Consider the following 13,693-nt stretch of genomic DNA (forward strand, 5'->3'; position numbering starts at 1 on the left):
AGCTACCTTCCCTTGTTGCTGCCCTGGCCTGTCAGGGAGGAATGCTTATAAGTGTCCCTTGGTGGGTGGGGGAGTTCCTTTCTGTTTAAGCATTCACAGTGTGTCTTTTATTTTCCTTATATCCTCTGCACCCAAGCAAGCACTTCTTATGGGATCTATTTGTGCACATCACTGCTAATGTAACATACTACTCTCTGAGGATAATGGAATAAAGGGAAGGAAGGAGAGAGAGAAAGAGAAAGGAAAATCTCTTCTCCTTTCTCCATTTTATCTCCATCTCAGACACAGGGCTCAGAAAAGCTCCACGGGCACAGTCAACAATTGAAAGGTCAGGAAGAAAACTGATAACAATGTGATTTAAATAGGGAGAAGTAGGCGTCAAATTGAATGATTTGAGGAGCAGGTTAAAATGTTATTACAAGATTGAAAAGCACAAAAGGTTATATGGTGACCTCTCCCTCCCACTTCTATTTCACAGCCATCTAGTTCCTCTCCCCCAAGGCAACCAATGTTACTCATCTACTGCATGTCCTTCCAGAGATATTTCATGACTATACCAACAAATCTATAAATATATATATATAAATTTCTTTTAAATGTAAAAGACGTTCCTCTCAGTTAAAGTGACACTTAAACACAAAAAGGTGGCAGAAATTAGATTTTAAAACTTTTTCCCAAAATAAAGAGTTTTGAAATTCACAGTTGAACTCTTTCATTCATATACATTTAAAAGTTAAATTGTTTGCCACCAGAAATTAAGTTGGGTACCCGGCACGCAGTGGATACTTTAAAAAAATGTTTCCTTAGGTCTTTTTGTCATTCCTTACTCAGAGCCAAGAGGACAATTACTCACTTCCTCTATTGATATAGAGAAATAAAATTTTATTTCTTACTATTAAAAAAGAGAAGTCTTGGAAAATCTTTACTGGATTCACTTGTATTCAAAGATTTGCTTGACAGTAGTAATTATTTCACTGTGTTTAGCAAAGCATGTTGTACATCTTAAATGTGGACACTTTTTTAAAAAGATTGCAAACTGAATTTTAAAATCAATTTAAAATCCCCATCCCGATAGTCTTCAGTATATTATGAATAATTAGCTAACCATATGATATTAGAATTCAGATTAGGGGGTCCTTGAAGCGGAAGGCCAAACATACCTGAGAGAAAGAAGAAAGGTTTTCTCACAATTACAGACAATCCTTAAAAGATTAATATTTGGCATGCCCTGGGACATCACATATTGACAAACTAAATTTCTTTATACATTAAAGTAACACTAATACTCAAAGATATAGAACAAAATTACACATGAATGCTGAGATGATGTTGCCTTTTCTGAACAGTCACCAGATTTGTAACTTGATTGTTCACTAAACAAAACAGTACACTGTAGCACAACCAAACAGCTGAAAGATGGAGGTGAGTTTTAAAAGTACGTATCAGCAAAGGAAAATTCCACTGTTGTCTTTAAGCCTTAAGATAAAGGTGATTGAACTCTTCAGAACACGGAGTACTCTCCAGAAAAAATATTTTTAAATCACCATCTATTTTCCATCCCTTGAGCATGTATTTACGAATCTGTCAAATCTACCTCCTATTTCACATTGTCCTTTTATAAACTGGGTCTAGGGCCTATTAAATACAAATATTTCCATGGTTATCTACATAGAAAGGCAATTTTCATTTGCATCATGGATTGGAGTCAATCACCTGCAATGACCACGTGCTTCAATTCGCCCCTGTCTGTCTTCTCAGGAAACCTCCCAACTTACCTGCAGGCCTGGCATCAGTCATTTATCACTAACTGACACAAACCACAGAGCTCAACAACAGTCAGAGGTGGAGGACAAAGTCTGTGTTGAGACTTATAATTTGCAATCATCAAACTCAGTTTTAGACCTGGTCCTGTTTCAAGATCTGTGTAGGTCACTACTTCTTCAACACTGGAGGGCTCTTAACAGCGCTTGCCCCTTACACGGTTTGGTGGTGGGCCTCGTGGCCATGAGCTCCAGCTGTTAACAACTAATCAAGAAACTTGAGAAGCAAGGCCCAGAACCAAAGGTAACTTTCACATTAAAGGTTAAGGTTTTTGCTTTCCATTCTCTATCAGGGAACCCTGGAGGGAAACTGGATTAAGAAATCCCTCCAGTTAAGTGATAAAGTAAAATGTTCCCCATTGGGAACAGTGATGAAGTGGCTCGTCTATTTCGTGTGAGGATGGCAACGTGGGCTTTAACAGCACTGAAATAATTACATTCAAAAACAGAATACCTGACTGCACGTTGCAGTCACGGGCAGGGTGAAGGGGAGATGTAGGGGACACAGAAGAGAAAGAGGGATGACTCAGATTATGGCTGACATCCATGTAATAAAGGGAGATTTGTACTGACCACTGTGCATGTAACACACTGTGTACCGTCAAATCTAGAAAAGGATGGTGGCATCAGCCCACCCCTAACAACAAAAGATGGCTGACTCGAGAATTAAAACCACGATTTTTCCCCTTCATGCATTCGGAAATGTACCTCAAAGTCACTTCATGTTACCGTCTTAGGAATACAAAAGCTCCTCTTTGTTTGAGAAAGCAAGTAACTGGGTATAACTTCCCACTTGGGACATAAGAGCAGGAGGTGTGCCTGTCTCCCCATCTAGGCCTGACATGGTGGTGCCACCCCCTCTGGGTCCTGGACCACTGCTGCCTTTCACCGCATTTCATGCTCCGACTTTGTCAGTAAGAGACTTGGGGATGTGAACCTCAGAAGTGGGTGCCCACCCAAGCTGACCATGGATGTGGGGTTCCGAGACCGCCCCCACACTAAAGCATACCCAAGCAAAGACAATTTCAGGCTTCGTCCCCACTCCCTACTGTGGCCTGTCCCGAGGTGATGTGGTCACCTGGGAAGTCACCCACCTCCAGCCACCAGGCAGGCACACACACCCTACCGACCTCAACTGGGGCGGGAGGTGGTGGGTAAGAGGTTTGCAACAGAGACCGAACGGGGCAGACGGAACCGCACCTCTGTCCCTTTCGTTTTCTTGGGTTCCCAATGCAGAAACGTGGAAATGGGGTGGAATTGTTTTTAAACGGTAGCAGAGAGACAGAAAATGCAGACAGTTGACCTTGGGAACCAACATCGTCGCAGCGGGAAACGTAAAAGAAACGGAACACGTTGGCCAAGTGAAGGGGGAGCACCGCGGGGCGCCAGGAGGAGCGCGGCGGCCAAGGGGTGTGGAGGGCGGGGGGTGCAGCAGGGGTGCTCACCATAGATCATGGCCAGCCCGGTCTCGTGCAGAAAGCGCACCCGGCGGTGCTTGAAGAGCCAGATGGTGAGGATGGTGAGCGTGAGCAGCAGGATGAAGGTGAGCAGGCTCACGCTGTCTTGCCGGTGGCTCTCCTCCGCCTCCTTCTCAGTGGCGAGCTCCTCCATGGCGCTGCTGTCCTCGGCCGCCGCCCCAGAGGAGGCCGAGGCCGCGGCCGCTACTCGTAGCCCCCGACCCAGCAGCAGCGACAGCAGCAACGGCGGCAGCAGTAGTCGCCGCGGCGGCGCCCTGGCAGCCCGACCGAAGCCGGGGCGCCTCGCGTCACCAGGCTCCATGGTCCCGGGGCCGCCGGCGCCTCCTCCGCGCGGGGACCAGCAGCCCGCGCCGTCGGCGGGTTCCGGCAGTACCGCGGACCTGCCGGAGTGGCCGCGGCCGCTGCAGCTCCTCCTCCTACTCGCGCCCGGCCGGGGCTGCGCCCAGAGCCGCGCGGGGGAGGGGCGCGCGCAGTGCGCAGGATCCCCAAGCACCGCCCCCCGCCCGCGCACCTGTTCGTCCCCTGGCCGCGCCACGCCGCGCCGCCCCGCGGGCCGACCAAGCCTCCCCGGCGGAGCCGACTGTCGCCCTCCGGTCCGTGGGCCGGCCGCTGACCGCTTGCCTCTCTGCGCTCCTCTCCCCGTCCTGGCGCACCTGGCCAGGCAGTCTGGGATCGCGGGGCCAGTTCAGAGGCAGTTGCCGCCGCGCTTCCTAAAGGGGACGGCAGAGGTCGCCGGCACCTAGCGGGAGCATCGGCTTTGAATGGCTCGCTGTGCGGTCTCGAGTCCAGTCTCTGGCGCCACCGCCAAGTGTTTAATCTCAAGTCAGTGTGTAGCTGCCCTGGGCCCAGTAAAGTGGGGTCTCTCAGGGAACCGAGCAGCCCTGAAGCCACGTTAGCCCCTACACCTCTCTCTCCTCATCTCTCAGGTTGCCTTCCAGCCCCAGAATCTGCTAGGTTTCATTCAAACCTCTGTTCTCATCTGACTCAAATGTGAGGACTGATAAGGGATTGGAATTGGGGGAGGACATTGAGGTATCTCCTTCCTCACTTGAGGGAATAGACTGACTTTGTCTGCACTGTGCTACTGATCCCCTTGGGGAAAAGGTTTGAACCACAAGGAACTGAACGCTTGCCATTCCTGGTAGATGAGCAGTAGCTGGTCCTAAGGTGGTGGTGGTGAGGGGGTCACCCTGATGACCCTTTTATGTTGCTCACCTGGTAACCCAAGGAGTCTTTTAATGACTCAGGACCAAGCCCACCTCTGAACAAAATTATGACATGGACTCTGAAAGATGAAGCCTCTTGGAACAAATTCTCAGGAAAAGGAGACTCTTCAATCCACTTTGCTTCTCTGGTCAAGGAGAAAACGAGATCAGATTAATCACGGAATTCCCAGTGCTTAGCACTGTACTCATGTGTTTATTAAACCTCTCTGAAATCTCTACCAAAACTATCCATGTTTTTGTTTCCACCGGAGTTTGCATTTTTTTATTTTTATTTATTTTTTATTTTTTTATTGCATTTTATGTTTTGGGGTACATGTGAAAAACATGCAAGATTGTTGCAGACTTACACACATGGCGGCGTGATTTGCCGCCTTCCTCCCCTTCGCCGATATCTGACATTTGGGAGTTTGCATTTTTAAGAGGATTCATTGAAGAAGGCAACGCTTAACCAAACACACTAATAGGGTACAGGTAGCATTAGAAAACTCTTCGGAGTACTGCAGCCTTCTTGGGTCCCCTGTAGGTGAACACTCTGCCAAAGTTGCCTAGTGGCTTCTTTACAGCAGGGAAATCTCTTCATCTAGATTTTAGCTAGCCCCTTTCCCAGCTCCTCTAGGCAGTCACTCAGCCCCTGCAAACATCCAGATACCTTGAAGTTCCACTCAGCTTTCCAATGAAATTGCAAATACTGAAAACCTGGATGGTCCCTGTATTGGTATAATATTATGCCCCCTTGGGTGCCCAGTACTCAAGGACAGAATTTCCCTCTTCAGTTCACATGGAAGGCAACTCAGGAGCTACCTTAAAAGTACAGACTTCTTACTTTTTGTGGCAGATTGCTTTTTTTTTTAATGGCCACAACCATATTTCCAATCCCAGAACCTTACCATCCTGCATCAAGAAGGGGCATCTATGTTCCCACCCCTCGAACTTCAGTGGACCTTTGTGACTGCCTCAAAGAATATAATGTGGTAATGGAGATTATGTGATTTGTGAGGCTGGATCATAAAAGGTAATCTACCTCCTGCCTGTTTCAGTCACTTTCCACTCACTTTAGAGCCCTGAGTCTATTTAACAAATCTAGCCAGGCCGGGTGCAGTGGCTCACACCTATAATCTCAGCACTTTGGGAGGCGGAGGCAGGTGGATCACCTGAGGTCAGGAGTTCAAGACAAGCCTGACCAACATGGAGAAACCCCATCTCTACTAAAAATACAAAAATTAGCCCAGTGTGGCGACCTGTGCCTGTAATCTCAGCTACTTGGGAGGCGGAGGTACGACAACCACTTGAACCTGGGAGGTGGAGGTTGCAGTGAGCCAAGATCACTGCACAGCCTGGGCAACAGAGTGAGACCCTGTCTCCAAAAACAAAACAAAACAAAAAAGGCCAGGTGCGGTGGCTCATGCCTGTAATCCCAGCACTTTGGGAGGCTGAGGCACGTGGATCACAAGGTCAGGAGTTCAAGACCAGCCTGACAAATATGGTGAAACCTCGTCTCTACTAAAAATACAAAAAAAGTAGCTGGGTGTGGTGGCGCATGCCTGTAGTCTCAGCTACTCAGGAGGCTGAGGCAGAAGAATCTCTTGAACCCGAGAGGCGGAAGTTGCAGTGAGCCAAGATCGCACCACTTCACTCCAGGCTGGGTGACATGGTGAGATTCCATCTCAAGAAAAAGAGAGGGAGAGAGAGAAAGAGAGAGAGAGAGAGAGAGAAGAAAAAAGAAATCTAGCTACCTGGAGGCTGCCATACTGAAGAAACCATGTAGAGGGACCACATAGCAATAGAGGCAGATGCCACAGGAGCCCCAACTTTTTGAGTGTTCCCAGCCCAAATGCCATGGATGTGAATGAATGAGCCTTCAAATCAATTTCTTCAGAGCCACCATTTTACTGTAGACATATGAGAGGCCCCAAGCAAGAACCATGTCGCTGAGCCTAACCAACATCTGCAATTGTAACATAATAAAATGATTGATGTTATTTTAAGCTAGTAAGTTTGAGGGTGGTTTCTTCCACAGCAATAGATAACCAGAAGAGTATTTATTATGTAAAGTAGTTCCTTTGGGTAGAGTATGAAAAGACTAGTCCCAACTATTCACAAATATACACCAAAGATAACACTCCGTTATGTATACATATTTATGTATGAAAACTAACCTATACAATACAGGAGTTCTAATTTCAGCTAACCCAGAATAATCACACCCAACCCATTACCTCCTACTGAATACAGCTATAAAATATGAACAGAATGCATGCAGCAGCTATTTGAGGACTCTAGAAAGTAAATTGTACCACACAAACTGAGGAAAAACAACAGAATTTGAAGCAAAACTGAACTGGCAGTGAATTTACCATTTTTCTCTTCCAGTCTACACTAGACTAGACTCAAGGTAGCTCAAAACCCAGAAGGGAGCATCAACATGGACAGAGAAAGCTCTAGGAAAAGCAGAAAATTGGTCTCCTAATATTCAGAGAAAGCAGGAGAAATGTGCCATTTTCCTTTTTTTTTTTTCTTTTCTCCATTCTCTTGCTTCTTAGCCAATAAGCAATCCCACTGTGGCAGCTGAGTCAACAGTGACAATGGAGAAAGCAGTCCACGCAAGCACCCCAAAATGCTGAGGGAGGGGAGAACCTTCCTCTCTGTTTGGAGTAGCTCTGGTCCCAAGACAGTGGGGCCAAACCCTCAATGATATATATTTTTTTCACTCTCTCTGTCCTGATGCTTGGCCCAAGACATGGGCAAAGTTGCAGGAAATACACAACAGAGAGGATTTTTAAAAAGACCCAGATTTCCGGACAGGTGTGGTGGCTCACCCCTGTAATCCCAATGCTTTGGGAGGCCGAGGTGGGAGGATTGGTTGAGGCCAGGAGTTGAAAAACAGCCTGGGCAATGTAGCAAGACCCTGTCTCTACGAAAAATTTAAAAACAAAATGAGCTGGGCATGGTAGTGCTTGCCTATAGTCCTGGCTATTCAAGAGGCTAAGGTGGGAGGATCACTTGAGCTCAGTTTGAGGCTGCAGCGAGCAATGATCATACCACTGCACGCCATACTGGGTGACAGAGCACGACCCTCTCTTTAAATAAATAAATAGCTGATATTTCTTGCCAATTGATTAAAAGGGGAACTCCAAGGCATTACAAAGTACCAAGGAGACAGTAGAGAGGGCAGGACTTTGGGAAAAGTCGTCATAAAGTTGTCATGAACTCCTAGGTTTATCTCAACCTGCACATGGATCTGATCCTAAACAGCATACCAAAGGCTGTGATAATTGAACTAAAAGGCAGACCACCACCCAAGACCTAGACTAGCCACTGGATAAAACACATGTAAGACAGATCGGAATAGCATTGCAAAGTTTTGAAAACTGAATTGACTTTGGAGCTACTATCCACAAAAGGCAGGTCGGAACTTATGATCTAAACCCAAGCATGTCTATTACAAGCTAAAACAAAAATATAAATATTTCCCCATAGTATTAAAACAAGATACAACATCTTATAATATAATATTCGAAATGTCCAGGATACAACCCAAAATTATTCAATACCTAAAGAACCATGAAAATCTTAACTTGAGTGGGAAAAGGCAATTAACAGACACCAATCCTGAGATGACACCAGTGTTGGAAGTATCTGAAAAAGACTTTAAAGCAGCTATTAGAATGATGCTCCAAGAAGTAAGGACAAATAATCTTGAAATGAATGTAAAGGTAAAAGGCTCAGCACAGGAGTAAAAGATAAAAGAAGAACCAAATTGAAATTTTAGGCCGGGCGTGGTGGCTCAGACCTGTAATCCCAGCACTTTGGGAGGCCAGTGTGGGCAGATTATGAGGTCAGGAGTTTGAGACCATCCTGGCAAACATGGTGAAACCCCATCTCTACTAAAAATACAAAAATTAGCCGGGAGTGGCGGCATGTGCCTGTAATCCCAGCTACTGGGGAGGCTGAGACAGAAGAATCGTTTGAACCCAGAAAGTGGAGGTTGCAGTGAGCTGAGATTGCACCACTGCACTCCAGCCTGGGTGACAGAGTGATACTCCATCTCAAAAAAAGAAAAAAGAAAAAAAGAAATTTTATAAGTGAGGAATATAGTAGCTGGAATTTTAAAACTGACTGGATGGACACAATGGCAGAATAGAGATGAAAGAGTCAGTAAATATGAAAATAGATTAATAGAAACTATCCAATATGAATAGCAGAGAAGAAAAACTGAAAAATAAACAGAGCCACAAAGACCTATAGGAGAACAACAAAATATCTAACATTTGTGTCTTTAGAGTTACAGAAGGAGAAAAGAAAGAGTGTGGTGGAGAAAAGAAAGAGTGTGGTACAGAAAAAAAGATGTAAAAATATAATAACTGAAAACATTCCAGATTAAGCAAAAGACACAAACCTGTAGATCCAAGAACCTCAGCAAATCCCAAACAGGATAAACCCAAAGAATCAAAGCATAGACATATTATATTCAAACTGCTGAAAAGAAAAACAAGGAAAATATATTTAAAGCAGAAAGATAAAAATGACATATTACATGGCCAGGCGCGGTGGCTCACGCCTGTAATCCCAGCACTTTGGGAGGCCAAGGCGGGCAGATCACCTGAGGTCTGGAGTTTGAGACCAGCCTGATCAACATGGAAAAACCTCGTCTTTACTAAAAAATACAAAAAAAATTAGCTGGGTGTGGTGATGCATGCCTGTAATACGAGCTACTTGGGAGGGTGAGGCAGGAGAATCACTTGAACCAGGGAGGTGGAGGTTGCAGTGAGCCGAGATCACACCATTGCACTCCAGCCTGGGCAACATACAGGGTAACAACAATTCAGATGACTATGAATTTCTCATCAGAAACCGAGAAGATCATAAAGACACGCATAGCATGTTTAATGTGCTGAAAGAACTATTAACTCAAAATAATACAGCCAACAAAAATAGATTTCAGTGTGAAGAAATAACATTAATACTGCACAATCTCTTCTAGAAAGTCAGAAGAAAGCTACATACCAATATCTCTCATGAACTGATGTGTAAAAATTCTCAACAAAATACTAGTAAACTAAATCTAACAATGTATAAAAAGAAGTATACACCATGACCAAGTGGTATTTAGCCTAGGATTACAAGGCTTGTTCAACATGAGAAAATCAATCAATGCAATCCTCCATATTTACTGTTTCAGGAAGAAAAGCCACATGATTATATTCGCTGATGCAGAAAAAGCATTGAGAAAATTCAACATCTATTCACGATAGCTTTCAGCAAAATCGTAGTAAAAGGGAACTTCTTTGACCTGATAAAGAGCAGGTCAAAAAAAAAAATGCGTATAAAAAAACGCATGTGAAAGCTAGCATTATTCTTTTTTTTTTTTTTTTTTTTTTTTTTTTTTTTTTTTTTTTGAGACGGAGTTTCGCTCCTGTTACCCAGGCTGGAGTGCAATGGCGCGATCTCGGCTCACCGCAACCTCCGCCCCCTGGGTTCAGGCAATTCTCCTGCCTCAGCCTCCTGAGTAGCTGGGATTACAGGCACGTGCCACCATGCCCAGCTAATTTTTTGTATTTTTAGTAGAGACGGGGTTTCACTATGTTGACCAGGATGGTCTCGATCTCTTGACCTCGTGATCCGCCCGCCTCGGCCTCCCAAAGTGCTGGGATTACAGGCTTGAGCCACCGCGCCCGGCCAGCATTATTCTTGAAAGACTACATTCTTTCTCCCCAAGGGCAGGAAAAGGCGAGAAAGTCCACTATCGCCACTCTTAGTAGTCAACATTGTATTGGAACTCCAAGCCAGAAGCAATGAGACAGAAAAAAGTAAAAGGCATACGTATATAACAAAAATCACAATATATGATTTTTTTTTTTTTTTGAGATGGAGTCTTGCTCTGTCACTCAAGCTGGAGTACAGTGGTGCAATCTTGGCTCACTGTAACCTCTGTCTCCCAGGTTCAAGCAATGATCCTCCCTCAGCCTCTTGAGTGGCTGGGTTTACAGGCGTGTGCCACCACACCTGGCTAATTTTTTTGTATTTTTGGTAGAGATGGAGTTTCACCATGTTGGCCAGGGTGGTCTCGAACTCCTGACCTCAGGTGATCCACCCGCCTCAGCCTCCCAAAGTGCTAGGATTACAGGTGTGAGCCACTGCACCCGGCCACAATATATAAATTTTAATGGAATGCTGGGGAAACAGAGGAACTAAAAACAGAGGGAACAAAAAGAAAAGGGAGGAAAAAAGAGAAGTTCTCAAGGATATTAGAAAATGTCTCTTATTTGTTTGAAGTGAGCCAAGATCACGGCATTGCCCTCCAGCCTCGGCAACAAGAGCAAAACTCCGTTTCAAAAAAAAAAAAGAAAGAAAGAAAGAAAGAAAATTTCTCCTATTCGTAGATAATATGATCATCTACTTAGAAAAATCCCATGAAATCTACAAAATCCTAGAACTAAATAAGTGAGTTTAGGAAGATCTCAAGGTACAAGGTCAGCACACAAAAACCAATCATATTTCTATATACAAGCTACGTGTAATTGAAGATAAACTTTTTTTTTTTGGCAGAGTCTGGCTCTGTCACCCAGACTGGAGTGCAATGGTGTAATCTCAGCTCACTGCAACCTCTGCCTCCCAGATTCAAGTTATTCTCCTGCCTAAGCCTCCCAAGTAGCTGGGATTACAGGCGCCCACCACCACACCTGGCTAATTTTTGTATTTTTAGTAGAGATGAGGTTTCCCTATGTTGGCCAAGCTGGTCTCGAACTCCTGACCTCACGTGATCCACCCACCTCGGCCTCCCAAAGTGCTGGGATTACAGATGTGAGCCACTGCACCCAGCTAAAAAATCTTTAAAATATATCATTCACAATAGCATAAAAGAAAAATATTTAGTTAAAATTTAACAAAACATGTCCAGGATCTATATGCTAAAATCTATAAAATGTTGACAAAAGAAATCAACGAAGACCTGAATAAATGAAGAGACATACCATGTTCGTGGATTGAAAGACCTTGTACAAAAAATTTTAGTTAGATTATAGGTTTAAATGCAACATACAAAACTGTGTAACAGTTACAAGAAAACATAAAAACACCTTCCTGATCTTGGATTAAGCAGAGTGCTTAGATATGACACTAAAAGCACAATCCTTACATGAAAAACATTGATAATTGGACTGCATCAAATTTAGAAGTTTTTGCTCTGCAAAAGACACTTTTAAGGTAATGAAAAGACATGCTACAGAGTGGGAGAAAATATTTACAAAACATATTCAACAAAGGACTTATATCCATAGTATATAAGAAACTCTCTGAACTTAACAGTCAGAAAACAACCCAATTGAAAAATGGGCAGAAGGTTTGAACCAACACTTTACAAAAGATGATCTGCGGATGAGAAATCACTACATGAAGAGCTGTTTAACATCATTAGCCATTAAGGAAATAAAAATTAATACCATGAGTCTGCGTCCAGGGAACATGGCAGTGGCAGCAATCAGACTGTGATGGTGGGAGATCGTGGGGGCTGTGGTGCTGACCAGGGGGGCTGGGCGACCTTCGGTTCTGTTGCTGGTGGTGAGGCATAAGAGCATCGGGGCTGACATGTGCCCCACTGTCAGAATGATGTGGCCCACAAGCAGAATGATGTGGCCCCCACGGAATGATGTGGCCCACAAGCAGCTCTCAGCTTTTGTAGAGTATGTGACTGAAATCCTGCCCAAGTATGTCCAACAAATTCAGGTGTCCTTCTTCAATGGGTTAGAGATCTGTATCCATCCTGATGGCGTCATCCCAGTGCTGACTTTCCTCAAGGATCATACCAATATATAGTTCAAATCCCTGGCTGACTTGACAGCAGTGGACGTCCCGACTCGGCAGAACCATTTTGAGATTGTCTACAACCTGTTGTCTCTGTGCTTCAACTCACAGATCCATGTAAAGACCTACACAGATGAGCTGACGCCCATTGAGTCCATTATATCTGTGTTCAAGGAAGCCAACTGGTATGAGGGACATCTGGGACATGTTTGGAGTCTTCTTTGCTAACCACCTAGATCTAAGAAGGATCCTGACAGATTATGGCTTCGAGGGACATCCTTTCCAGAAAGACTTCCCTCTATCTGGCTATGTTGAGTTATGCTATGATGATGAGCGGAAGTGGTGGTGGCAGAGCCAGTGGAGTTGGCCCAAGAGTTCTGCAAATTTGACCTCAACAGCCCCTAGGAGACTTTCTCAACCTATCACCAACCCCCAGAGAGTATCAAGCTTGAAGCCAGAGAAAAGAAACCTGAAGCCAAGTAGCTCTAGGAAAGGCATGTGGATCCTAGAAAGCACCTTATAATTGAGTGAGTGTCTGTGTAAGTAAATTCCTACTTAGACTAAAAAAAAATTAATACCATGGATTACCACCTATTAGATTGGCTTAGAATATTAGAAATAGAATGACTAAATAAAAAATACTAACAACACCAGTTGGAGATGAGAACGAAGAGTCCCTGGAACTCTCATATGTTGCTGGTGGGAATGCAAAATAGTAAGCCATGCTGGAAAACAGTTTGGCAGTTTCTTATAAAGTTAACATGCATTTATCTATAAGAACAAGCAATCCCACTCCTAGGTATATATGTATATATCCAAGGGAAGTGAAAATGTATTCATCCAAAAACTTTCACATGGATTTTTCGTTCTTGTTTTGAGACAGTCTCCCTCTGTCGCCCAGGCTGAAGCACAGCAGCATAATATTGGCTCACTGTACCCTCCGCTTCCCAGGTTCAAGCAATTCTTGTGCCTCAGCCTCCCAAGTACCTGGAATTACAAGCATGTGCCGCCATGCGCAGCTGATTTTTGTATTTTTAGTAGAGATGCGGTTTCGCCATGTTGGCCAGGCTGGTCTTGAACTCCTGACCTCAAGTGATCTGCCCGCCTCTGCCTCCCAAAGTGCTGGGACAACAGGTGTGAGTCAACCGCACCCAGCTTTGTACATGGATGTTAATACAGCTTTATTTATAATAGCCAAAAACTGAAAACCACCCAAATGTCCTTCAGTGGGTGAATGAATAAAAAACTGTTTTATGTTCATAAAATGGAATACCATTCAGCAATAAAAATGAATGAATAATTGATATACTAATAATTTAGATGAATCTCAAAGGCATTATGCTGAGTAGAAGTGAGTCTCAGAAGATTG

At 44.3% G+C, this 13,693-nt stretch overlaps 1 protein-coding gene and 1 pseudogene across 2 annotated transcripts in view; one reads left to right on the plus strand and one right to left on the minus strand.

Annotated features, from left to right (window-relative positions):
* The window catches only part of SLC9A7 (solute carrier family 9 member A7), a 142,820-nt gene extending 139,059 nt beyond the window's left edge, over positions 1 to 3,761 (minus strand). The window contains exon 1 of one of the 2 annotated variants that reach the window (XM_010350153.3): positions 3,266 to 3,761. In XM_010350153.3, coding sequence (XP_010348455.1) covers positions 3,266 to 3,599 — 334 coding nt within the window. In that variant the 5' untranslated portion in view covers positions 3,600 to 3,761. The remainder of the gene's footprint in view (positions 1 to 3,265) is intronic. The other variant, XM_010350154.3, reaches the window with a different exon arrangement.
* An 8,224-nt stretch (positions 3,762 to 11,985) lies between these two features.
* On the plus strand, positions 11,986 to 12,807 carry LOC101041062 (NADH dehydrogenase [ubiquinone] iron-sulfur protein 3, mitochondrial-like; annotated as a pseudogene).
* Positions 12,808 to 13,693: the final 886 nt, after the last annotated feature.

Source organism: Saimiri boliviensis, chromosome X (genome assembly GCF_048565385.1).
Source record: "Saimiri boliviensis isolate mSaiBol1 chromosome X, mSaiBol1.pri, whole genome shotgun sequence".
In the NCBI taxonomy this organism is placed as follows: Eukaryota; Metazoa; Chordata; class Mammalia; order Primates; family Cebidae; genus Saimiri; species Saimiri boliviensis.